The 26,634-nt window shown below is 44.5% G+C and overlaps 1 protein-coding gene across 1 annotated transcript in view; it reads right to left on the bottom strand.

Moving 5' to 3' along the window:
* The window catches only part of CFAP74 (cilia and flagella associated protein 74), a 52,760-nt gene extending 27,193 nt beyond the window's left edge, over positions 1-25,567 (bottom strand). Inside the window, exons 1-19 of the mRNA XM_070956154.1 lie at positions 25,459-25,567; positions 25,244-25,322; positions 24,342-24,485; positions 23,074-23,172; positions 19,755-19,859; positions 18,543-18,716; positions 17,115-17,225; positions 15,605-15,707; positions 14,580-14,737; positions 12,918-13,125; positions 11,651-11,821; positions 10,237-10,410; positions 9,105-9,223; positions 8,568-8,634; positions 6,839-6,928; positions 4,553-4,723; positions 3,289-3,442; positions 2,716-2,828; positions 1,163-1,285 (exon numbers count right to left, since the gene is read on the bottom strand). Coding sequence (XP_070812255.1) covers positions 1,163-1,285; positions 2,716-2,828; positions 3,289-3,442; positions 4,553-4,723; positions 6,839-6,928; positions 8,568-8,634; positions 9,105-9,223; positions 10,237-10,410; positions 11,651-11,821; positions 12,918-13,125; positions 14,580-14,737; positions 15,605-15,707; positions 17,115-17,225; positions 18,543-18,716; positions 19,755-19,859; positions 23,074-23,172; positions 24,342-24,485; positions 25,244-25,322; positions 25,459-25,567 — 2,472 coding nt within the window. The remainder of the gene's footprint in view (positions 1-1,162; positions 1,286-2,715; positions 2,829-3,288; positions 3,443-4,552; positions 4,724-6,838; positions 6,929-8,567; positions 8,635-9,104; positions 9,224-10,236; positions 10,411-11,650; positions 11,822-12,917; positions 13,126-14,579; positions 14,738-15,604; positions 15,708-17,114; positions 17,226-18,542; positions 18,717-19,754; positions 19,860-23,073; positions 23,173-24,341; positions 24,486-25,243; positions 25,323-25,458) is intronic.
* Positions 25,568-26,634: the final 1,067 nt, after the last annotated feature.

The raw sequence follows: 26,634 nt of genomic DNA, 5'->3' as shown, positions 1-26,634 counted from the left end.
TCCCAGCAGAGATGCCCACTTGTTGTTAAGTGTTCTGCCCCACACCAGCCTCCTCGTTGTTGGAATCAGCTACAATCTGCACAGGCCGCTGACACAACACTAAGTGAATCTGGCTTCCCTACTGACTTTACTTTGGTCGCAAAAGGGGATCATGTGACCCTGGGGTACCGCGACCTTCATAAATACGAGTCCCTGTTGCCCAAGTGTCTGAATTGTGATCGTGTGACCATGGGGGATGCTGCGACCGTCGTAAGTGTGAAAAAATGGTCATCAAACACTTGTCGGCCACCTGGCAGCGGAGTCGGACAGCGATGAGGCTGAGGAAGAACATGGGCCAGTCCTGGAGGCTGGGGAAGGCCCGGATGAGGGCTCTGCGTCGGAGGCAGAGATGGGGCCAGGGCCATTGGGGAGTGATGTGCGGACTCCGGAGCCTCCAGAGGCTGACATCAGAGAGGCAGAGGAACAGGAAGAGCCTGTTCCTATTGCACGTATAACAAGAGCTGCCAGAGGGCAGGAGCAGCTGAAGCAAAGAGGACAACTCAGGAGTAAGGCCAAGAGATCATTGGCCCCTCCCATAAGGCTTAAAAAACCAGCAACGGCTCTTGGGCTCTTTGCCGGAAAACAACGTTGATAGTCTTGCTGCACTTTTCTCTTGTCGGCGTCTTCTGCTTCTGAGCTTTTGCCAAGAGGAGCCTTTGGCAGTTTGCCTAATTATACCAAGGTTGGTGATTAGACTGAAGAATTTGTGTTACGAAGAGTTTGTTTTAATTTAGTTTGGACTACACTGAGAAGGAGTTAATTCTCAGCTGTTCTAATAAAGTCTGTTTGTTTTGGAACTGTTTGCGTCAATTACTACCTACTTGGTTGTGTCAATTACTACCTACTTGGGCCTGGGTCACAACACATATGACTGGTGACTTTTGGGAGGAAGTGACAAAGTTTTACTTTTAATTGGGTGTAAAACCTGCGGGAATTTAAGAGCCAGTTTTCCACCAAGTTTGTGGCAATATATGTCCCAATAAAATGTTCTTTGAGGAATATGCCTGCTCGGAGTACTCATTGTTGGGAATGTATTACTTGGAACCTTGACAGATATTTGCTGGCTCTGTTCTTAATGTATCTGCGGCAGGGGAGGGGGAGAGAAATTAATCCCACCACTCACTGGTTTGCAATCTGGGTTCTCAAAGGTGATCTCGAAATCAGCCTGGACGGTCCCCGGAACCACGGGTGTGAAAATAATCTGAAGTTTGACCGAGCTGAAGGGCCCGATATCGCCCTCGGTTACCTGCAGGTAAGCAAAAAAAACGAAACCATCATCAAAGAGCTCCGTTTATTAGTAATTTTCAGTAAGGTCTCTTCTTTCCGATTCTTAAAAAGAGATTTTTAAGCGGTTTTATTCTAACATTTTCTTATTGCGACCTCAAGGGTGGAAAGATAGAATAACAAAAGAGTTGGAAGGGGCTTTGTTACTACCGGTTCTGTGGGCGTGGCTTGGTGGTGGTGGTGGGGTAATGTGACTGAGTGGGCGTGGCCAACTTTTTCTTTTTTTTTTTACTTCTAAAACCATTTTTTCTACAGCCTCTTCAGCCGAAGAGGTTGTAAAAAAAAAAAATGCTTTTAAAAGCCTGTGATGATCAGGCAGCTCAGCTGGGATCGTCAGAGCCTTTTAAAAGCTAGAAGAGGTTGTAAAAAAAATGCTTTTAAAAGCCTCTGACGATCCCAGCTGAGCTGCCTGATCGTCAGAGGCTTTTTTTTTTTCCTTTTAAAAACATTTTTTCTACAACCTCTTCGGCTGACGAGGTTGTAGAAAAAATGCTTTTAAAAGGCTCTGACGATCCCAGCTGAGCCGCGCGATCATCAGAGGCTTCTTTTTTTTTAATTTTTAAAAGCATTTTTTCTACAACCTCTTGTAGAAAAGCCGAAAAAATGCTTTTAAAAATTAAAAAAAAAAAGCCTCTGATGATTGCGCGGCTCAGCTGGGCATGTGGGGGGGGGGGCAGGGATTTTTGCTACGGGTTCTCCGAAACACCCACCGCCCTCGCTACCGGATTGGGCGATCCGGTCTGAACCGGAAACATTTCACCCCTGCTTCTACTCAAAACCCCAGCTAGAACAGGAGACCTTATACAAGAGGGGGAAACTATGGCTGGCTCAGGAATTCTGGGAGTTGAGGTCCACGAGGTGTAAAAGAGCCAAGTTTGCCTACCCCTCCCCTAGACCATTCCAGGCAAACGGCTGCCCGATCTCTTCTTGAAAACCTCCAGTGTTGGGGCACCCCCGACTTCTGGAGGCAAGCCAATAGTTCTCACTGTCAGGAAATCTCTGAGTGGTGCGGTGGCCTAGAGGTGGAGCTCTCGCCTCAAAATCAGGAGGCTGTGAGTTCGATCCTAGGTAGTAGAGGCAGATATTTCTCTCTCTCTGGGCACAATGAGAATTTATCTACTGAATAAAAAAAAATCCGCACTGGTGACAGGAAGGGCATCCGGCCAGGAAACCCTCTGCTCTGTTCAGTTGCCCAGACCTTACTCCGCAAGGGATTATGGGGTCATAAAAAGGAGTTGACGATGATGACCGTCAGGAAATCTCTCCTTCGTTCTAGGTTTTGATCTCTCTTTGATAATCCACTCTGGTGACTGCCCACTCGGGAATCACGCCACCTGGATCCATCCGCGAACGCCACCTTCAGATCGAACAAGTCCTCCATGGCTCTGTTACCTTGCCCAATTTTAGTTCGCAGAACTCTTCCGGGGGGTCATCCAGGGAGCCGACATCTGGAGAAAGCGTTGAGATTTCTCCAGCGATGTCCATCTCCATCACGGCCTGTGGCTCTTGAAAAAGGAAACGGAGGAGAATCAAGAGACATGATATCTACCCTGGGGCTCTGTCTATCGTTAAAAACCTTGTGTGGCCCAGTGGTCTATACCAGGAGTCGGCAACCTTAAAAACTCAAAAGAGCCACAAAAGTTCCCACCGTTCAATTCTGGAGCCGACCGGAAGTCCAATTCCCCCAACCATAGAGTCTCCTCCTAGCGCAGCATCCTTTTTCCTCTATCTGTCCTATCTGAAAGCCCTATCAATCGTGACTGGAAAACCTGCCCCTTGCCATAGAGTTTCTTCCTGCTGCGCCTTGCTTTTCCTCCCCATAACCGGAAGCTCCTCTCAAAATTGTGGCGGCGACAGGGAGCCGCAGCCGAGGGATGAAAGAGCCACATGCGGCTCCAGAGCCGCGGGTTGCTGACCCCTGCTTTAACCACTGCAGTTGCGAACGAAGGAAAGCCAGCTGCATACCATTCGTGGTGGTTATGGTGGCATCGCTACGTAGTTTCTCCAGCGGGGCAGCGCCTTGGATAACCTCTTCCGAGCGGGACAGAGACACGGCGTCAGTTCCCGTGTTGTAGCTGCTTTTCTCCATGTTGAATAATTCACCGGTAGCAGAGCAGACCTAAATATGGGAAGGACGAGCGGCTTCGTTGAAAAGAGTCCAATTCCAATCATTTTCCCCAGATGGACCCTCAAGGTTTGGGGATGTGCACCTCCAGGCCGGATTGCACTTCCCGTTGTGATGGCAGGAGGTGATTGATTGAACTGGACATCAGCCAAATGTTTCGTATCCCAGAATGGACATTTTTAGGGAGGTTACAAAAAAAACCCACATTCCAAAATATCTCCTTACCTTGGCAACGTTTGGTCAAGTGGTTAGGAAATGGCATGGGGCAAAAAAATAGATGGGGGAAAAAAATAGAATTTTGCTCACAAGCTGTACCAAGCCATCACTTAATTATTTATAGTTTAAGAAGCCACAAGGGCTTGGATGTGCAAATAATAATGAGCTAAATCCAACAAATTAAATTATGGCTGAGCCTACTGCATTAACCTAGTTAGTTTAGTTTAGTTTAGTTTAGTTTAGTTTAGTTTAGTTTAGTTTAGTTTAGTTTATTGATTAGCCCTTGGGCCATATCAAAGTGCAGAGTTCCAGACACAAGTTATTAGTAAAATCTGATCAAACAAACAAACAATCAAGACATTAAAAGAGAAAAAAATTGTATTTTGACTTTCTGATCAAAGTGGAGTTTTGTCTTTTAACTTTTTTTTTTTTTTTTTGGGAATAAAATAAAAATGACATTAAATTAAAAAAAAAAAAGTCACCAAGGTTGAGAAACACAGCTCCCGATAATTTTTTTTTCACTTTGAGTCCGAAGTCCGAAGGAAAGAGACCCCCTCGGAAAAATCTGTTTTCAATATTTCTATCCTGCATTATTTCCGTTCTTCTCTTCCCACCGATTCTTTTAAGCCTTTGGCTTCACCGCAAGCCTCAGGGTGGGAAAATGCTCCATTTAAGGAGCCGAGAATGGCATCTTTCTGGTCAAAATATGAAATTAAAGACACCTTGATTTAGTTGGAGCAAAGTTGCATGGATTAACTTCTTTGGAAAGAGCTACCATGCAGGCCGAAAGGACCTTGAAACTGGTCCTTTCGGGGTGGGGCAGAGAGGGAAAAATGACTATTAACTGGCTATTTTTAGATTGACTGATGAACTTTAATGCAGATTTACCGGTTTCTCGGTGGAAGGCATTGGAACTGCGTATGGAGCCTCGGTGTCACCTAATTTTCGGAGCCGGAACCGTGTCCCCAGGGCCCCGTCGTTCGTCAAGGTGATGGTGCGTGAAATGGTTTCCCCAACCACGTGCATGCCGAAATCTATGAGCTCTTTATCAAGGGACAGCTGGAAAAAAAAAGAGAAAGTGGAGGGCGGGGAGAGGGAAATAATTTGATTTAACGCTACGGGGGCGATCGCGTTGGTTCAGGGAAGGAGCACAAGCGTTTCTGCGTCTCTACAGAAAAGTCCTCAAGTTACAACCAGAGGTGGGATTTAGCCGGTTCGGGATGGTTTTTGGCGAACCGGAAGCAGAAATCGCGGGTGGGCCTGCCCACTTGCCCTGGCTCTATGCCATCCTATTTAGGCACATCTTTTAGGCAAAAGGTGCGCATGTGAGCAAAGCACAAGCACGAAAGGCCAGGCACATATGTGGAAGGCAGGTGTCAGCACGAACCGGGCACGTCCGGGCACAAAGTGAGCATGCGCGCCAGTGATGGGTTGCCCCCGGTTCAGACCGGTTCGCAGGAACCGGTAGTAAAACCGGCGGGAGGCTCCGCCCACTGACCCGGACGTCATCAGAAGTGATCTGCGCACGGGCACGATGCGAACCGGTAGTAAAGGTAAGTAGAACCCACCCCTGGTGCGTGCGCAGGGCAAACCATTAGTAACATAATCCGAAACCCACCGCTGGTTACAACCATTTTGTTTCGCAGCTATTAAAAGTTACAACAGCAGTGGAAAAAAGTGACTAATAACCAACCGGTCCTCACAGTTACAGCGTGAGGTCCTGTGATCAAAACTGGGGCATTTAGATATAAAGTTGCAAATGGTGACCGCACCCATCATAAATACATAGATAATGTATTTATGATGGGTGCAGTCACCATTTGAAACTTTCTCGGCCAGCTTCTGACTGAGCAAAGTCAATGGGGCAAGCTGGATTTGCTTAAGGACTGCAGGATTCACTTAACAACTTCAAGTGATCCGCTTAACGACCCTGGCGAAGAAGGTCGTTAACATCAGGCACGACTCAAACACTTCTGACTTAAAAAAAAAAATAGGACAAAATCTTAAATGGCAATTTACAGAGTAGACCGTCGACTTATCAACCTGTAAATGCCGCAGCTCAAAAACTTGGCAACTTGACGGTGATCAAAATAATAATCAGGGTGGAAAATAATGTCTGCAGACGTGTGTGTGATGTACACAAACACACACACACACAAACACACCATGGGGAAATGGTTAAGGTGCTGGACGTGAAGTAGACAAACAGGTTTGCTGAGTCAAACTCTACCAGTTGTTCTACCTCAGGCCAGTCTACCTTGCAGGGTTCTTGTGGGTTAAAAACTGGAAGAGAGAGGGTATGAATCTCACCCTGAGTCCCCTGGTGGAAAAGGCTGGATAAAAATCTAATAAAAGAAATAAAATAACACGGAGAGATAAATAAGCCTCTGCCCGATTTCTGTGTTCATGTATTCTTTCGCTTGCCTTCATTTTTAAAAATATATTAAAAAGGCATTTCCTTTCATGTGTGAAAAAGGATTTAAACATCTGTGGGTTTACTTAGGGTGAGGCTTGCCATCCAAATCAAATAATGTATCCTTACGCTTGCTAGAGTGTCATTTCACAGTAGCCTCCTTTAAACAGACAGAGCTGGCTACAGAGTAAATGATTTGTGGATTTATTTCAAGAAAAGTAGTGTGTAGTTTATTTATTGAAATGCTGTTAGGCCGCTGTTCATTTGAATTCTCCCAGATCTCTTCCTGCTTCTCCTCATTTCCTGCTAACATTTTGTTAGAAATTCTGTTTTATAGATAGCACCACACAGAGCAAACAAAGAGTACAGTCACCATGTGCTTTACTGCTCAACTGCATAATTGTAACAGGAAACTCTATTTAGAGCAAAAAAGCATAGAGTATATATCATAGATCCAGGCTTGTAAACACTGCCATCTACTGGCTAAATACTACTGTACTTGTTGCATAAAAATACATTCCAACAATGAATTCCAATGTTTTTTTTTCCTTTGCTCTTGTATATACCCTGTTTCCCCCAAAATAAGACACCCCCTGATAATAAGCCCAATCGGGCTTTTGAGCGCATGGCAATAAGGCCAAGCGCTTATTTCATGGTTCAAAAAAAATAAAAGACAGGGTCTTATTTTTGGGGAAATACGGTAGTATACCAAAGCAAGATAGAATTTTCCTCTCGGATCCTAAGGCAAAATCTGGACTTACCACACACTTCTTGGTTGAACACTTCAGGGGAATGGAAAAGGATCCAGTTTGGGATAAAAAGGTGACTTCTCCTTCAAGATCTTCATTTATCTGAAAGAAAACAAGCAAGATACCTTTATCAGCCCATTAAATATCTGAAGGGCCTGAGAAATTCATCTCACGAATAGCATGTTATTTCTCTTCCTGTGTACAGGGACTCCTCGACTTATGACCACAAATCAGCTAGAAGACCTCCAAGGTCCCTTCCAACTCTGTATTCTGTAAATATGAGCCAGCAGTGTGCTGCAATTGCCAAAAAAAAAGCCAACACAGTTCTAAGCTACTTTAACAGGGAGAGAGAGATGCAATCGTCATAAATTACATGCCAGTTGCACAGGTGTCTGAATTTTTGATCATGCGACCATGGGGATGCTGCAATAATGGTCATTAAGTGTGACAAATGGTCATAAGTCCTGATGTTTCCAATGCTGTTGTAACTTCTGTCACTAAATGAATGGCTGTAAGTTCGAGGGCTACCTGTAAATGGCTGAAATATAGCGGCGAGAAATGCTTCTTCAAAGTTAAAAAAGTTCAAATTGGTATTTATAGCATTACGGGGATCTAGGCCGCTGGCCCTTGAGAGTTGTTATCGAATTGCCCTAGTCCTAGAGAACTAATAAAACCCTTGGCTGAAAAACAATCACTGGTAGCACATCAACCGAAGGAAATCTCGGGATCTTTGCCACGGTTTTAAATAGAAACGCTGGGGAACAATCTTGCTGTAGCCCTTTCTGAACATCTGAAATCATTAAAAGAAAAAGGAAAAACTGGAAAACGTTTTTCCTGGACCTGAAAAAACTGGAGTTGAAGAAAATAAACAACACTGGGCCCAAATGAATAAACTGTAATTTCTGTCTCCTCTTTCCACAAGGGAAGCTTTTTCAAAAAAAAATCTTGACTTCAAAGGCCACGGGGCAGTTATACACAGCAGAGCAATGGAGATTCGTGGCTTTATCAGACTGTTACCCAAGTGTGACTCGGCCATCGATCTTCTTGGCTACTGTGAAATTTCCAAACGGTCGTCCATTTAATCAGGCGGAGTGGACACATGTCTCCAAGTTTTTTAATTTTTTTTTACAAACGTATCAAATCAATGCGTGGCACCTGGGAATCATACATTCTAATACGAATAAAACTATTAAACTAGTAGAATTAATCTAGTAGAATTAATTGTAGTTATTACATTCAATCAAGTTATATATTTCTAATAATAATACTCATTTATATTAAGTTGCAATCTGTCATTAGTCCATGTTTTCTCTTGTTGTATTAAAGTGTATACAGATATTCCCCCTTCTCTTATTTCTATCACTTATTCTAACGTTTAATCCTGTCACCCTTTATTAAGAGACTTTTTCTTTCTATCCTACCTAACTTCTAGTCATGTCAACTACCTAAAAAAAAAGAAAAGAGAGAGAGAGAGAAAAGGAAAAGCAAATCAGAACAAAAACAAAAAAGAGAAATCATCTATCCATCATCTCTTGCCCGCTTCAATACTTCAATTGCTATGGTTTTTTTTGACTTGCCTCCCAAATTCCTCTCTTGAATCTTTATCTCTGTCTGCGTCTCCTTCTTGGCTCTTCAATCTAGATATTTCTCCCACCTCTACCCTCTTCCATTGCCTAGTTTCCAAAATTTCGGCTCAGGCTCCTGTCTCCCTTTCAAACGCATATGGACACATCTCTCTTACCATAGGTTTAAAGGTCACCCCAACTTCACAAGACATTCCTGAGGACATTGGGCCCGGGGGATCAAAGCTGCGAGGGAAAATTACAGAACAATTAAAACTTGGACCACATGTTTTCTGAATAGTTTTTATCCCAGAGCTATAATTGCACTCAACAACGAACTAAAGGGCCACCATCAGTGAGCTGATGGACAGCATTACTTGGCCTGTTGTGTGGATGTTTGGGTGGTTTAGGGGTGGGGAATTTGTGGTAGGTGGTGGGTGGGTGTTTGGGGATTGTTATGCGTGTTTGACCTGGGTGTTAAGTGAATTTCGTTGTATGGGTATACTGTGTATACACGTACAATGACAATAAAGTTGTTGTTGTTATTATTATTGTTGTTATTGTTGTTGTTATTATAATTATTAAAATGTTGGCATAGTGACAGCCCCCTTATTATTATTTTACAGAAAATCTTTCTCCCTCGCATGTTTCCAGAATGCCCAAGTAGCCGTACGATCCACAAACCCTGGTTAAATGACTAGCGTATATCGACTTACAGCACAGTGAAAAAATCTTTCAGATGTTCGCTGACGCCATCCAGCTTCAAGTAGTTGATACTATAGAAGGCATTGATCAAAGTCACCTTCTTTTTATAGGTTTTTCCAACATCGAAGTCCTGGAAATATTTGTTTTTAAATATATTAGCTTTATTGTCACGGAAAGCATGATGGTTTGATCAGTGCAACACAACTGCTTAAACTGGAGAGCATTCGATTGGATAGATAGAATGTATTTATTCGGTCAGAAGTAAGATTGCAAATCGACTAAATACTTTTAAATTACTTTCTGATCGGCTTTTTAAAATGTTCTTGCGATTAACCGGGCAACAGGCTCTTCAATGTTTTTTTTATTTCTTTAAAAACAGATAATCAGAATTAAAAGCAGCGTTTCCTTTTTTTCTCCCCCATTCTGGAGAAATGCCTTTTTCCAAAATAGTACACTCTCTCTCACACACACACAAACACACAAAACAAAATAATCCTAACTGCATTTTAATATATTATGAATTTTTAAAATGTTTTTATAAATGTACCATGCACCTGAAGTACGAGAATCTGGTGTATTCTATTTTTAAAATTAAAAAAAACATATTTTAAAACAATGGCAACTCTATTTATACTGGGAGATTTGCAAAGCTGAGCATACTGGCTATAGACCAGCTTGCCTTCTTTAATGGGATGAAGGCTTTTAAAGATGCTGAAGATAGAAAAGTAGATGGTCTCCAAATGTGTATTAAAAAAAATCTGAATTATCAATAATATGCTAGCTGGGGAATTGAAAAATTGATCCTTACCTACAGAGCGGGCATCCAAGTTAGCAAAGACTAAGTTATAGTATTGGATTAAAGCTCTTCAAAATGCTCACGTTGTTGTCATCGCAATCATAACATATTAATTTGGCCAAGAAAGGCAGTTCCTCCTCTCGCAAACCGACAACATATTCAGTGTAAATCAATCTACTGAATCACGGATTCATTTCCTAGCTTTGCACAATGGACCAAACCATCAACTAATCCAACAGTTTGGGTTTGCACATCGCAGGAAGAAAGAGAGGGAGACCTAGTCCAGATTTAAAACAAGCCAACTTCAGCCCGCTGTGTGAACATGGTCGATCCAAGTCATCACTCACCTTGAAATGAATGAGGCTCGGCTTGCTGTAAAAAGGACACCCTTTAAACTCACGTCCACAAACACGGTGTTTGCGAATGACTCCAGCATGTAACTTCTCCAAATTCCGGGCAAAAATGTCCTTTTCAAGTTTCGACACATTGAGAGGTTTGGAATCAATTTTGTCATCCAGGACCTGAGAAATAAGGCAACGCTGGTTTCAAAAGGACTTATAAAACAGAGCAGCTTGATAAAAGAAAGGGCTCATTTGATTCAAAAGGGCTGGAGACAGAAGATTTGTAGAAAAATGGTGGCTTTCTCCATTTATTCTCAACAGTATAACAGTATCATAGTTGGAAGGGACCTTAGAGGTCATTTAGTCCAACCCCCTGGTCACGCAGGAGACCTATACTAAGGATTCGAACCGCCAAACTGCGGACCTTTCTGATCGACAAGCTCAGCGTCTTAGCCACTGAACAACTTAGCCAGGCTGTCTTTTTTATAAAAGACGTTCTCTCTTTTCAGCTAAAGTGGGAGTTGTTGCCAGGGTGTCTTTTGGTGCCCACCAGTTCTTTGCCCCAGCTGACACGTCAAAAAAGGGATTTATTTAAATCTAGAACCCAGTGTGAAGTTTCCGAAAGATGCCCTAATTAATTCATGAGCCATGAGCCGAACTTCAAAAGAAATACAGTCATTTATTAGGAGCACCATTTCGGCAATATTCGGATGCAGTTAGAACTAATCCCACGTAGATTTACGTTCCCCTATGACCCTGTCTCTCCCCTCCTCTCTGGCCATGTCATAAATCACATTCTCCAATTAACCACTTTGGCTGGCTGTGAAATCCAACACCCTCCTTCTGATTGCGGTCAGGAAGAATGTATGGAATGCACTTCAGTTAGGGAAATCAATCATCTCTATCAGTTCTTCCTCCCTCCTGCTCATGGCAACTTGAAAGCTTTGCAAGTTGACACCCAGAACATAGAATAACAGGGTTGGAACTTTACTCCAACTTTACTCAATCACGAGACTCCATCCCATCCTCTAGTTTAATGAAAAGAAGGACTTAGGGGTGGCATGATAGCCATCTTCTAATATTTGAGGGGTACCACAAAGAAGAAGAGGGGGTCAACCTATTCTTCAAAGCACCTGAAGGCAGGAGAAGAAGCTATGGATGGAAAGGAGAGAAGCAACCTAGAACTAAGGAGAAATTTCCTGATGGTGAGAACAATTAATCAGTGGAACAACTTGCCTCCAGAAGTTTTGGGTACTCCCAAACACTGTTATTCCGTTATCCTAAAAACACATTAAACAGGGATAATGGAGCAGGGTGACAGATTGAGTTCATCTCTTGGTAAATATGTATTTTTGCCATCCACCAAGCGGGTAAGAGCGAATGGAAAACGAACGGAAAAGACAGAAAGATGGATCTGTACCTGCAGCGGGTTATATTCTTGGTCCCAGATCCCCACAAATTCGGGCTCCGCGAGAATATTGTCCGCATTTTCCTGCTCGCCTTCGGTTTTGCTTTCAGGGATGAAGTCACAAGAGGCGCTACAACTTTTGTCGTCCAGCGAGGGGGAAACTGAAGGGCTGCGCCAATGTTTCTGTTGCAGAAGAGAGTGGCGAAAATTCAAAGGGTCATTTGGCCAGGTGAATTAATCACAAAATCTTGGGAAAATGAGGAGGAAAAAAAACCCACATCAAATTCATCACAAACTCCTAGAAACTTCGGTTAATTTGGAACAGACCCATCCCTACTTCCAAATAAATGGCTTTCTTGCCAAGAACACCCATGAAGACGAATCAAGTGTCTTGGCTTATGGACAGGGGTGGGATTCAGAAATTTTAGCAACCGGTTCTCTGCCCGGTTGATGGGGGCATGGCCATGGTGGGCGTGGCCTACTCGGCCTCCTGCACCATGGAGATGGAGGGGTGGGGGGGTGTTTTCAACCTCTCCAGACTCCAGAGTTTTCCTCGAGCCTCCGGCAGGGCGAAAATGGCCTCCTCCAGACTCCGGAAGCTGGAATCGGGCCCGTTTCCGGACTTCCGGTACTTCCGGTAGGCCTGTTTTTTGCCCTCCCCAGGCTCCGGAGGCTTTCCTCGAGCCTCTGGGAAGGTGAAAATGGCCTCCTCCGGGCTCCAGAGGCTGGAAACAGGCCCATTTCCAGACTTCCGGAACTTTGGGTAGGCCCGTTTTTCACCCTCCCAGAGCCTCCGCGTGGGCCCTGCACTTATCTGGCATCCAAAACTAGCTGTGTGGAGACTCCTGGGAGGAGCGGGGTGGGGTGGGCGGGGCGAGCCGATCCTTGCAACAACCGGTTCGCCGAACCAGATTAAAATTAACATCCGAACCGGCTGAATCCCATCCCTGCTTATGGATCAGTATACCTCATCTTTACTGCTGGGGTCTACACACCAAGTAAGATCCACATGGATTCCTCCCATTTAAATCTGCTATTTATGAAAAAAGGAAAAAAATAATTAAGATACACAACTCTGCATTGCCTGTCCAGGCTGATGTCTGCGGTGATGAAATCCCACATTGACAAATTAGGAGAGTTTCCATTCTGGGCCATTTCACAGAACCTTTACAAGTTGCTAATTGAAGGAAGGAAGGAAGGACGTAGAAGGATTTTAATCTGATCCAAACAGTCCCCACCAGTTGATCAATGATAATAAGCCCTCCCTGCTTTCTCTCACCTGTATGACAGGCGCCACCTTATCGCTACACGTTTCCTCAATGTAACGCCATGTTTTCATGCGCCACTTAATGGCGTCGGAGAGTTTGTCCGGGCCTTTAGATTTCTGGGGACGAGATTGTGCTTTTATTCTCTCCACCTGGGCTTCTTCTTTCAAAATCCGAGCGACTATTTCGAGTTTCCTGGTTTTTTGTTGGTCCAGAAACTCCCTGTGGGTGATACAATGACAGATAATGGAGACAAACTGGGAACAGACACCAGGGAAACTGAGGGAACAAACCGCCGATCTCTGAGCCCAAAAGGATTAATCCGCTAATCCTTTAAAAATCTATCTATCTATATAAAAATGGCTCTGTGTGTGTGTGTGTGTGTGTGTGTGTGTGTGTGTGTGTTCCAGCATAACTCTGGAACGCCTCGAGCAATTTCAACCAAATTTGGTACACAGATGATTTACTCTGGATAAAAGTACTGTGGGGGGTAAGACACCCCAACACCCCTCGGTGTGTGTGGTTGTGTGTGTGTGGTTGTGTGTGTGTGTGTGTGTGTGTGTGTGTGGTGTGTGTGTGTGTGTGTTCCAGCATGACTCTGGAATGCCTGGGCCGCTGAAATGAAAAGGAATGAATTATATCTATAGTGTCAAATCACAGTACTTTTGACAGTGATAGTGTGCATTTTGGATTCAAGTTCTGTTAAGATATAGCCTGTTGTGCCTTAAAATGGCTTCTACTGTACAGCACAGTGGAGTTGCCATGGTAACGGCTTCACGGTACTTCACAAGGGGGCTCCCTCTGGTAAGGGGGATTGGGATAAATAAATACTCGGGCAACGTCGGGTTATCAGCTAGTATATATATATAAGAATCGAATGTGTGCGCTTTGTGACCTGCATTTTTATTGCATTTGCATATATCCTTCTTTGAAAGGACTCTTGAGGCTGCTATCAAAAGAACTCTGATAGCTGGTGGCTACCAGCTGCTAAAATTCAGGTCTCCTCTCACCTTTTGGCAAAATCTACTGCTGATTGACTAGAATTAACTAAGGAAGAAGAATTTCCATGTTTTTAACAAGAAATGACAAGATATCAGGAAGGAGGAGGGAGGTTGGAAAGGGATTAATGGTTCTATTTTCCAGATGTACTCCACTAACACTGAGGTTACTTTTAGGCAACATTTTCTGGAATTTGAAAATATGTTCAAAATAACATACCGAAAGGGGGGGGGGAATCTGTGCGCGCACACAGTACTTTTTAAATGATGCTTCAGCTATTAAAAAAAATAGGGATCGTTTCAAAGCACATCCTAGCAGAAAATTGCCCTGAAATGTTAAGGAAGACTTAATTCTTAATTAATTAATTAAGTGCTGATAAATTAACAGACTTATGGGTTATTACCTCCTAAGTCCTTGATAGGTGAGACCTCCATTGCAAAGGATTAATTATGCAGGGAGGGGGAAAAAGTTTTATAAAAAAGATATTTGGACAAGGAATTCTAGTCCAAATATCTTTTTTATAAAACTTTTTCCCCCTCCCTGCATAATTGACCCTTTGCAACGGAGGTCTCACCCATCAAGGACTTAGGAGGAAATAACTCATAAATCTGTTAATTTATCAGCACTTCCTCCCACCTCCACATCAACATGGCATTTCACGAAAATTAGCAGCTCACTTTTTCCGCTTTTCGAATTCGAGTTGTCGCTTCTGGCAAAAAAATTCCCGGGTTACATTGTGTCCTTCAGCCTGAATGGCTTCCTTTATTTTCTGATCTTGCTCTTGAGCATCAAGTCCGATCAATTTGCTCAGGACTTGACGGGTTTTGAGATTTTCCTAGACAAGAATATTAAAAAGAAAGAAAAAATTAAAATATTAAGCCTTCGCTTTTGGATTTGCAGGAAAGCAGTTCACGAGGGCAGAAATCAGCAGGTAATCCTCTCCCGGATTTCAATTGCTTTCAAAAGTTACATGTGGTCCTCGGCTTACGACCACAATGGAGCCCAATTTATGTTGCTAAGCGAGACGGCTGTTAAGTGAATTTTGCCCCGTTTTACTACCTTTCTTGCCCCCCGTTAAGTGAATCGCTGTAGTCGTTAAGATGGTCACACGGTTGTTAAGCGAATCTGGAAAACCCATTGACTTTGTGTTTCAGAAGGTCACAAAAAAGTGATCCCATGACTCCAGAACATTGCAACTGTCGTAAATATGAGTCACTTGCCAAAAGTCTGAATTTGGGAATGCTGCAATGCAGAGGTGGTAATTCAGCAGGTTCTGACCAGTTCTGGCGAACTGGTAGTGGAAATTTGGAGTAATTTGGAGAACCGGTAAATACCACCTCTGACTGGCCCCGCCCCCCATCTATTCTCTGCCTCCCAAGTCCCAGCTGATCGGGAGGGAATGGGGATTTTGCAGTATCCTTCTCCTGGAGTGGGGTGGGAATGGAGATTTTACAGTATCCTTCCCCAGCTGAGTTGCCTGATCGTCAGAGCCTTTTAAAAGCATTTTTTAACAACCTCGTCAGCTGAGTAGAAAAAATTGTAGAAGAAATGCTTTAAAAAATAAAATTTAAAAAAAGTTGGCCACGCCCACCCAGTCACATTACCACCCACCCACCAAGCCACGCCCACAGACCCAGTAGTAACAAATTTTACATTTCAACACTGAGTGGCATATTCTCCTTCTCAAGCAGCTAGCCCTCACCCGGTTCGAACTGATGCTGTTTTTCAGAGACAGCACCGTTTCCATCCTTTTTTGCAAGTGTTCCTGATGGCTCACTTCCTCCGCCGATTCCTTCTCACGAACCCTGTTGGAAAAGCACAGAGTCAATCCTGATCCGTTTTTGGGGAAGAGGCTGGTGCCAAGCCAGCCATCTGGGCTGATGCCCATCAAAGGGCAAGGCTTAACGTGCCATGAGAGCTTGGCTGCTTCATGCAGTCAACAAACCAGGGTTAGCAAGCCATGGCCAACCTGGGTTTGTCAAGCCCCACCTCTACTGTCCTTCTACAGCAGGCTAGCTGAGGACTTTTGCAATGCAATGGGACCTAGGAGAGGAGGCAGCCTTGATCTCATATGATCTCGTATTATTATATAAATTATATACAGTATATCTGTCAGGTGTCAGCACGTCAAGATGCATTTATCCTAGTGCTGACATAAGAAGGAGAATGCAGGCGTCTGCAACGGGACGGTTGCCTTTCCCCTACTTATTTCCTCTGGAGATAATGTCCCCTAGGAGATGGATGGGAGGGGGGAAATTCTTGGAATTGGAGCAGTAGATTAGGGGTGAATGATTGGGAAGATGGCCAAGGAATGCAAAGGAGTGGGGGAAGGAAGAGGAGGGGTTTTGGGGCAGCACGTCAGTGCCGGCTGCAACGAGTCGGTGTAAAAAGTGCTGTGCTTAATAAAATGAAAGTTTGTTTTATAAAAGACTTTGTTTGCGATGCAATTTATTCGAAGACAGCCTGAAAACCTGACATCAGGTTTCCAAGTAATACACCCATAGCACACAGAACTCCAAGGCAGGTAGATTCCTCAAAAGAACAGTTTTATTGGATATATCATATTGGCACAGGCTGGTGAAAACCGACTCTAAACGTCCCCGTGGTTTTCACCTCAATAAAAGTACACGTTTTTTCTCCTTTCCCCAATCAGTCAGTCACATGGTCCAATCAAGGTGCTATCCGGTTGCTGGGCAACGTCGCTCCTCCTCTCTTCGGCCAACTGTTGGAACGTCCTTGGTTCCCAGAGGAAACCATTTTGTTTTGGCTACAAAACCCCAGCTATCTCTACTCCCCCCCACCTCCTTTTGTGGCTCTGAAGTACTGTATGCAGAGGTGGTATTCAGCCGGTTCAGACCGGTTTACCCGAACCGGTGGCGGAAATCGGGGCCCGCCCATTCGCCCTGGCTCTATGCCATTCTATTTAGGCGCTTTTTTGAGGCACAGAAGACATGTGCGCCAGCAAAGCACATGCACGGAAGGCCAGGTGCATACGTGGACGGAGCGTGCGCGAATGTAGCGACTGCGCGCGTGCGCTCACATTTGCGAACTGGTAGGGAAAGTAAATGACTACCACTCCTGACTGTATGTTTTGGAGCTGAAGATATCTGGAGCCACAGGTTGGAGAAGGAAAAATCCCAAAAGTTAATGGACCAGACCTCTTGCATTCTTTGAAAGGAGAAACAAGAGGGAAGAAAAATTAAACAACATACTTTCCTAAACTCTCCTTCAGAAACTGGACGGCCTTTGCGTGGTTCCTCTGAGAATCTTCCAGCACAGTGGCCAGGTTTTCTTCGTAAGCCTTGCTAGCTTGCTGGATTTTTCTACAGGGGGAAAAAAAGAAAAGAAAAAAAGGCAGAATTCTTTTCAAAGGGGACCGCAAAATCCTAACGTGTAATAGACAGCAAAGAACTTTCATCACTCATCCTGTCAAGGTTTCCTGAAATGTTTTCTCCCCGGTTCTAAGCCCAGCCCACCTTGAATTCCTTCTTATTCTTATCTCTCTCTACTTTCCCTTGGCTGTTAGTAGTTCAGATTCTTGTAGAGAGCACAAGCTTACAATAAATCTGTCAACTCGCGAAGCTTTCCTGACCTGCTCCCGAGTTGCCATAGGCAGGGGGGATGGGAATCGTGCCTCGCAGCTGCACCAAAACAAGACACAGCCTAGCCAACCATCAAGTCAAGGCCATCTCCACGGAGACCCACAACGACTGGAGGGAATGATTTCTACGACCCGCAAAATTGCTTCATTGGGAAATGTGACTGATGACACAACCTGGGGGGGGGGGAGGGGGAAACAGGGTCAGAGGCAAGGTGTGAATTAGGTGAAGCCAGAGCTGGCTTCGCCTAGGTTGTGCCGACCTGGCGCTCCTAATAAACAACAGGATTTTTCTTGCTAAATGGCTTGAGACTCTTAAATTTTATTAGGGCATTGGTCAGAACCCTGACAAAATCTTTATATCCATTTGAATTGTCTGGATCTCCTGATTTTCCTGGTGCCTTTACATAAGTTGTAGTGTTGTGGCCCATCGGCGACCAGCAGAGCTGGCAGCAGAGTCGAACAGTGAGGAGGTTGGGGAGGAACATGGGCCAGTCCTGGGGGCTGGGGAAAGCTCAGACGAGGGCTCTGCATCGGAGGCAGAGAGGGAGTTAGACAGCAGCAAGGCAGAGGAACAGCTGGAGCCCGTTCCCAGCGTGCACATACGCAGAGCTGTCGGAAGACAAGAACAACTCAGAAAGCAGGGTCGACTCAGGAGTAAAGCCACACCTTGGGGGTGATTGGCCCCTCCCATAGGAAATAAAAGAGGAGCGAACGGGGAGGGGGCTTTTGCAGGAAACAATTCGTTCGTTCCGTGACTCTGAGAGACTCTGTGCCAAGTTTGGCCTTGTACTCCGGTTGGAAACAAGTTACGTGACAGCTTGCCAAGCGAGATAAGGTCTGTGTTGAGAAATATTCCTTTGAAAAACTGTTTGGACAAACCTTTCTGACTGTGAATGAACGTTAATTCACAGTCGTGTAAATAAAAGAGGTTTTGCCAGGATCAATTCCTGCCTCCTGCTTGTTAAGGGAGTAACTAGGTCAGAACAAGTAGTGGAAATTTCAAAGCATTCCTTAAGAGGGGGTTTGAAATCCAGCTTACCTTTCGGTGTTCTGCCACCTCTGGCTCAACAGCTGGGCCAACTCATTCTCTTTCTGGAGCCTTTCCTCCGCTTGGTCTCGGCGCTGCTGATCCAGCTCCGCCTCGTCCACTTTGAGCTGCTTGCGAAGTTTGGCAAAATTTCCTTGCTCTATTTCAATCTTCCACATTTCGAACCTTGGCAAAGGGAGGCTTTTATCAGTATCTCAACCAGGTTGAGGAACATCAACACATTTCCAACACAACAGGCCAGGATAGTGTAGTGGGTGAAGGTATTGGACGTAGGCTATGGAGATACGGTTTCAAGTCCACCCTCATTCAGGGCGGCTTCAAGCTGGTTGCTTCCTCTTAGGATAGACCAGGGGTGGACTGCTGGGAGTTCGCAGGGGTTCGGGAGAACCTCTAGCTAAGATTCTGTGCAGTTCAGAGAACACCCAAATCCCACTCCTGGCTGGCCCTGCCCACCCCACCCCGCCCCTCCCAGGAGTCCCCACACGGCCCATTTTGGATGCAGGTAAGTGCAGGACACGCACGGAGGCTCCGGGAGGGCGAAAAAACGGGCCTACCGGAATTTTGGGAAGGCCTCCAGAGGGCCTCTGGAGCCTGGGGAGGCCATTTTCACCCTCCCCGAGGCTCGAGAAAAGCCTCCGGAGCCTGGGGAGGGCAAAAATTCCCATCCACTGTGGTGCAAGTTGACTAGGCCACGCCCACCATGGCCACGCCCACCCAGCATCCGGGCAGAGAACCCCTTTCTAAAAAATTTTGAAGCCCACTCTTGGGCCAGACCTCCCCTACGAGGTTTCATTAGGGGAGGAAAAAAGGGGAGGCGATACTAATGTGACAGCTTGAATTCCTAAATTCCTAAAGAAAAAGTCAGCAATATGGGAATAGTGAGGCGTTTCAGGTTGGCAGAACTGTTAGAAGAGTTAGAAGAGGGAGAGGAGGGAAAAAAAAAAAAAACGCTTCCTTGCCGAAGCTCAAAAAATTCCCAACGAAGCGTGCTGCCAACTTGAAAATCCGGAACGTGCTTTGCCTGTTTATAGATCCATTCCCCTTCACCCTATAAAACATTCAGGAGAGATTCCACCCTCCCAGTCCCCCCAAAGACGAGCCAAGCCGCTAAATTGCATTAAGAGGAAATTGCGCAAGGATCCAGTTGGCCCAATGTGTCCCGCTCTCCTTCCCCCCCCCTCCCCCGGGTCTCTTTTCACTTACACGTTTTCATTTAGGGCTGCGGTGACTTTCGATTCGAGGCCCTTTTCGTTTCCCAGTTCAGTACACAAGCGCCGATGTAATGCCTGCAGGCGGGACACGGCCGCGCTGAGCCATTAAAAGGAGGGGAGGGGAGGAGAGGAAAAAAAATGAAAGAAAGAAAGGGGAAGAAAATTGGAAATAGTGAATTGTTCAAAGTCAGCACGTAAACAAAGGCGAAACAATTCTGCAGCCCGGAGGGTTTCAGGTCGTTGTTTTTCTGAATTTCCGGTGGTTGATAATAATGGAATGTTTTTCAATTATACTCTAAAAGAATCCTTTTCAGTCTCTTTCAAAACCTCTACACCAGCCGACACTTCAAATAAGAGGTTCTTTATTTGGTCTCCCCCTGCAGACATCAGAGCCAACTCCTGCATCTAAAATAATAATCACGACAGCCCCTGTAACAACCACAAAGAATATGGTTTCTTCGCTGTACACAGAGCCCTAGACATGGCCCAGGAAGGAGACACTCATCATCATCATCATCATCATCATTTAACGACCTCATAATCCCTTGTGCAGTGGAGTCCGGGCAACTGAATGGAGCTAGCAGAGCGTTGAATGGCCAGATGCCTTTCCTGTTGCCAATACGGAGCTTTGTTCAGCAGATATATCCTCATCGTGCCCAGAGAGAGAAATATATCTGCCTCTACCTAGGATCGAACTCACAGCCTAGGAAAGAGGCACTCTCCTGGAGAAATTAAAATTCACATTTCAATTTCGATTTAATTTGAATAAATCCAACCTTAGAACTAAGGAGGAATTTCCTGACGGTGAGGACAATTAACCAGCGGAATGACTTGCTTCCAGAAGTTGTAGGTTGCTCCATCACTGGAGGGTTTTAAGGAGAGATTGGCCAGAATCTCATTTGTCCGGAATGGTATATGGGTCCCCTGCTTGAGGGGGGGGTGATCTAGAAGACCTCTAAGGTCCCTTCTCATTCTGCTATTCTGTAATTCATAATTAAATTAAAATTCCTGTTTTTCTGCCATTTCAGTGTTTTGTGGTTCATTTGCTCTCTTGGAGAAGAAAAAGTGATCCCTGAAAGAGAATGACTAGAAAGTAGAATTGAGCGGAAGGATTATAACGGGTAATAATGACACAGGTGAGGTGGGATGAAGAGGCGTTTTCCAGGTGTTGTGATATCTTTAGAAATCAATCACATTTGGCAAGTTCGAGAAAAGGCACACGGGAAATTCAGACTCCCGGACAGAGGCTGTGCTTTGGTGGGTGGCCCTAAATAAATTCCTTAAACCCATCCTAATCCTAATGCTTTGTCTCTTCCTGGATGCCAGCTTTCCCAAATGCCAAGCCTCTAGCTGTAAAAGGGGGGGGGGGGGGAGAGAGAAAACAATGAGAGCATTTTCCTTGCGAGAGGACCTGATTTAATCTGGTTCACTGAAAAACGGAATGCAACTTTTACCCAGTCCTGCCTCCGATTGTTTCTTTTAAATTTAAGCATTTGAAGAGGTCACCTTCGCCCATTCGTTTTTTTTGCACGCCGGCGCATAATGAGGCTGTTTATTCTGCGGATCGGGATTGTTTCGTTTTTTTAGCCAGTCGGCACATAATGCGTTCCGCCTTGGCACAATTATATTAACTCAATTAATTGCAAGAAGCAACAAGGGTGGATGCAAATGTAGTTGATCTGCTGCGTACAAGCCCCCCCCCTCCCTGCCCCCCCCCGTCTCCCCAGCAGCTTTTAATTCAAGCAAATTGAAGGAGCGGAGCCAGCACAACAATTGTGTGCCATCTTCCAAACCTGGTGCCAATGTTGTGTTGCATTTGCATGCTTTTCATACACTGGGAGACAAAGGAGAAGAGAGAGAGGGGTGGGTGGGTGGGTGGGAGGGAGGGAGGAAAGGAAGGAGGGAGAGGGAGGGAGGGAGGAAGAGAGGGAAAGAAAGAACGAAAGAAAGAATGAAAGAAAGAGAGGGGAGAGAAAGAGGGAGAAAGAGAGGGAGGGAGGGAGAGATGGAGGGAGGGAGAGGGAGAGAGAGAAAAAAGAAAGAAAGACAGGAGAAAGAGGGAGAAAGAGAAAGAGGGAGGGAGAGAGGGAGAGAGGGAAAGAAAGAAAGAAAAAGAAAGAAAGAGAGAAGGGGGAAGAGAAAGAGGGAGAAAGAGAAAGAGAGAGGGGGGAGGGAGAGAGGGAGGGAGGGAGGGAGAGGGTGGTTGATTGAATCGCCTTAAATGAACGTGATCACTCCCTGCTTTCCCCAATGCATTTGTTAATTGCGGCCTTGGGTAAGGATGCTGGACTAGAAGACCTCCAAGCAGGGTGGATTTGATTTAAATCAAGTCGATTTAAATCACGCTTTAAACTACTAGTAAAAAGACTTGATTTAAATCAACTCGATTTAAATCACCATTTTTAAAGAGCAACTGTCATCATCTCTGTCCCGCAGCAGCTTCTCCTCTGACCTGCTGCTGACTCACCGACAGTCCCAATATTGCAGAATATACAGCCTCATGCTACATAAGTGAGCTCCATTTCATGTCGAATAAACTAAATTATTAACGTATCTTAAATAGAAAAACTCTTTAGGTATTTTTTTTTTTTACTCCAAAAGCATTTTATTAAAATAAATTTAATAAAAATAAATAAAAATCCAATTTAATTTTTTTAAAAAATCCATTTTTTTTTTTTTTAATCCATCGATTTTTATCCACCCTGCCTCCAAGGTCCCTTCCGGCTCTTTGATTTCTTGGCTGATCCCAGAGCGAGAACTTTGCACCCCAAGAACATTTTAACCAACGTTTTGCTTTAAAGAGTGGGGAAGCGAATGAGCAATTCCTTTGCGATTAAACTGTGGAAACGAAAAGTGGGATGGGGGGAGAAGGGGAAACAATTGTTTGTCCCTAGTGCTGGTTTTAACTCTCCTAGGTGGATTCTTGCCTCTGAAGTCGAAGCGGAGAACAGTGAGCTGTTTGAAAGCAACTGCACGGACCTAGATTCGCTGAACAAAAAGCCCATTTTCACGCACTAATAACTTGTGGGACAGATAAAAGATGGCATCAGAAATAGAATTTTTTTGGGTTTTTTGCTTGCACCCAGCAAAAGGTTAACTCCTCCTGTCGCTGGCTGCGGTCTCTGGAGATAACTCTTGTTTTACTTATCGAAGACCTTAATCGCTAATTCATTAAATACCTTTAAACAGAAGGAAATCAAAGAGATGGCGGATATTTTTCAGCCACCAAACGGAGCCGAATTCAGCCAATTTTATACCCCCTTGGAAACACCTGGAGAAGAAACTGCTGATCAGCTGGGCGAACTACATACATGTTCCCGTCCTCCTTCTCCTTCTCAATTTCTTTCTCCACATCCTTCTGCTGGCCGGTGAGCATGTCCAGTCGGTCGTGGCAAGTCGCCAACTCTTCTCTGAAAATACAGGCGAGCAGGATTCAGCCAGAGAGGCTGGCGCAGCAGTCCGTTTCTTTTTGGACATCTGTGGCATCCCTCACCTACCCATGCTGATAATATGCCGTGCATGGATTAAAAGGAAAAACTAGCCCAAGGGTTCGCCAGGGGACAGGTGCTACACAAAAGGAAAAGAGAGGAGGAGGGAAGAGGAAAAAGGAGTTCTAATCTCCCTTGTAGTGTGAACGTTTCTCACGCCATCCTTTAGATCTGCTGGCTCCCAAGTAAAGGAGCATGAGGACTAGTGTCAGGTTTCAGTGTCGTCTCAAAATAAATTGCATTTCCAAACAAATAGTCTTTGATGAAATCTTTCGTTTATTAAGCACGACAATCTGTCCCCAATTATATCGTAGCCAACACTGACTTCCTGACCCCAAACCTTCCCTTTCCGTTCCCCAATTCTCTGCGTCTCATTGGCCATCTTCCAAATCACTCTCCCCATATCTACTACTTCAGCTCCCAGGAAAGTCCCCCCTCCCATCTAATCTCTTAGGGGATATTATCTTCAGGGAAAATAAGTAGGTGAAAAGTCAAGCGTCCTCTTGCCAGCTGCCCCCCTCTTCTCCTCCTTATGTCAGCACTGGAACGAATGTAGTTTGGAGTGCTGACAACTAGTTCAGCTATACAATACTGGATAATACTCTTACAATATTAGACAACACAGTATCAACAATAGAGACCTTCACATTTCTAGCTACTATCATATCTCAAGACCTAAAATGGACAGCTAACATCAATAACATCATCAAAAAAGCACAACAAAGAATGTTCTTTCTGTGCCAAGTCAGGTTTGTTTAAGGACCTCAGCAACTCGCAGAGCAGCTGTCGTACAGTTGTAAAATTGAGTCCAGTCGCATGTTGTCACGACTTACAACCACAACGACTTACGACCAAAATTCCAGACTCAGTTTGTGGTCGTAAGCCGAGGCCTGTAAAGGAATCAATGTCCTGATTTTGATTTGATGCTTTTGACATCTTTTGGATTGTTTGGTAATTAAAGTTAATGGAGTTATTTCCTTGTTAGCGTTTTCCTCATCTTCCAAATGGAGCCGGAATAAATTTTCTGAGCTAGGGGCATGGGAGAAAAAGGAAGACAACGGTGGGAAAAAAAAAAAAAAACACCACCTGACCTTGTTTTTTGAATGAGCAGCTCTTTCTCTTTGGTGAGACTGTCAAGTTGGTTCAGGTTTCGCCGCAAGTTGAGGACACGAACTCGGTCTGAGTAGTTCATGGTCCGTCTTCGACTCGGCACCGGGAATCCTTCCGAACTTTTCCTGTTGGTTAAAAAAGTATGTTATCGACATCAAGGAACAGCCTGAGACGGAGAAGGGCAGCCTAGAAATTAAAGAAACGCATTGAGGAATGGGCATAAGCCAGTGGTGGCGAACCTCTGGCACGCGGGCCAGATGTGGCATTTGGAGTGCCCTCTATGGGCATGCCCCAGCCCAGCTCCATCGTGTTTCTCCCGCAAGGAGAGGGGGAGTTTGTATGAAGTCCCAGAATTTTGCCCGGCTTTAAAGAAGCAACGTTTCCAAATTTTGCTTTGGAATTTTCTTTTTTTAAAAACAACAACAACAACAACAACCTCATTAGATATATTTATTTTATGTTTTATTTAAATAAATTGAGTGGTTTAGAGTAAAGATATATAGGTAGTTCTCGACTTACGATCACAATTGAGGTCAAAATTTCTGTGGCTGAGCGAGACATTTGCTACCTGAGTTTTGTCCCATTTTTACGACCTTCCGTTCAACACGTTGTTAAGCTGAAACACTGCAGGTGTTAAGTTAGTGACCTGGCTGTTAAGTGAATCCGGCTTCCCTGTTGACGTTGCTTGTCAGAAGGTCGCAAAAAGGGAACACGTGACGTTGAAGCCGTCATAAGTACGAGTCAGTTGCCAAGCGCCTGGATTTTGATCCAGTGACCAATGGGGGATGTCGCGATGGTCGTTAAGCGTGAAAAACAGCTGTAAAAACACACTTTTTTTCAGTGCAGTTGTAACTTTGAACCCTGTTGTAAGTCGAGGACTCACTTGCTAATATCCGTAGTCTCTTCAGTTTCTTCCAAAGAAACCTCTTCGGCTGGGGGGGCTTCCTCGCCTTCTTCACCACCTAGACAGAAAGCAGAAATGGTTTTTTTAATTATTAGTCAATAGATGATAGATAGATATTAGTCGATAGATCATAGATAGATGATAGATAGATAGTAGACAGACAGACAGGCAGATAGATAAACAATCATTGTAACCTTCCATGTCTTGCTCTTCAAATATATATGTTTCTTCTTCCTTGCTTCCCTCTACGATGGGATATAAATCAGGCGAAAGTTCTTCTTCGAAAATATTATGGAATTCCATCTTGCTAATCTGGGGATGGGGAGCTCTCTTCTTCTCAAAGGTCCTTTAGTTACAAAATAATATTAATAAGCTGAAACAGAAAAACATGAAAGGTTTCCTTCCTGATCAGCGAGAAGCCCTATTAAGTCTTTCATTGTCTTTTTTTTTTTACTCTTAAGAGTTGGAAGTAGAAATCCCAGTGCTCCCAATTAAACTTATTATTCCTGTTCTTAAAGACATTTCTTAAAAATCTGTCTCAGTTCGGAGACAGTATTACAGATACAGAGACCGGCGAACCAAGTTGGGAAGGGACCTTGTAGGTCATCTAGTCCAACCCACCCAAGCAATATTAGACGTTACAACGTTTTTTAATTGGTTTTTTTTTTGTTTATAGCCAGGTAGATTTTCCAAGGCATCAATTGACACTCCCACCCCCAACCGGGTGACTCCAACCTAGTCAGGCGCTAAGACCCTTGAGCTTGTCGATCAGAAAGGCAGTTCGTGGGTTCGAATCCCTAGTACAGATCTCCTGCGTGAGCAGAAAAGGGGGCTGGACTAAATGACCTCCAGGGACCCTTTCCTGTTACTGTTAATGGATAACATCAACAACCCAAGGTTTTTTTTTTTAAAAAATAACCTTTATTGTTATAATGCAAACTTTAGGAGGATACATTCACCCCTCTCCCTTCCACCTTACTGTACATATATATATATATATATATATATATATATATATATATATATATCAATTTGTGAAGTCTTGGAGCAAAACTTAAAAATTGTTTTAATCACCGTCTCTCCAGTCCAGCTGTCCGTTTGGGAAAGCTTCTAAGGCAACGGAGGCAACCAAATGGAAAGGAAAGGGGGGGGGAAAGACACTCCAGCTTTTTAGAAAGGAGGAAAAAATAATTATTTTCCTCCTCTTCCCCCCCCACCCCGCCCTCTTTGAAGTCTGCAGATTAAAAAGCGTTTTGCTTGCGCAGTTTGGATGTCCCGGGGGATGAGGGGGGTGGGCGAGTTTTGGATTCCCCCTCTTCTAAGGAGTGGGTGGTACGTTCCAAGCGGGGGGGGGGGGGAGAGGCACAAGA

This window comes from Pituophis catenifer, unplaced genomic scaffold, assembly GCF_029215685.1.
Source record: "Pituophis catenifer annectens isolate HBS135680 unplaced genomic scaffold, rPitCat1.0.hap2 SCAF_18, whole genome shotgun sequence".
NCBI classification, from domain to species: domain Eukaryota; kingdom Metazoa; phylum Chordata; class Lepidosauria; order Squamata; family Colubridae; genus Pituophis; species Pituophis catenifer.
This window is presented reverse-complemented; position numbering and strand designations above follow the sequence as displayed.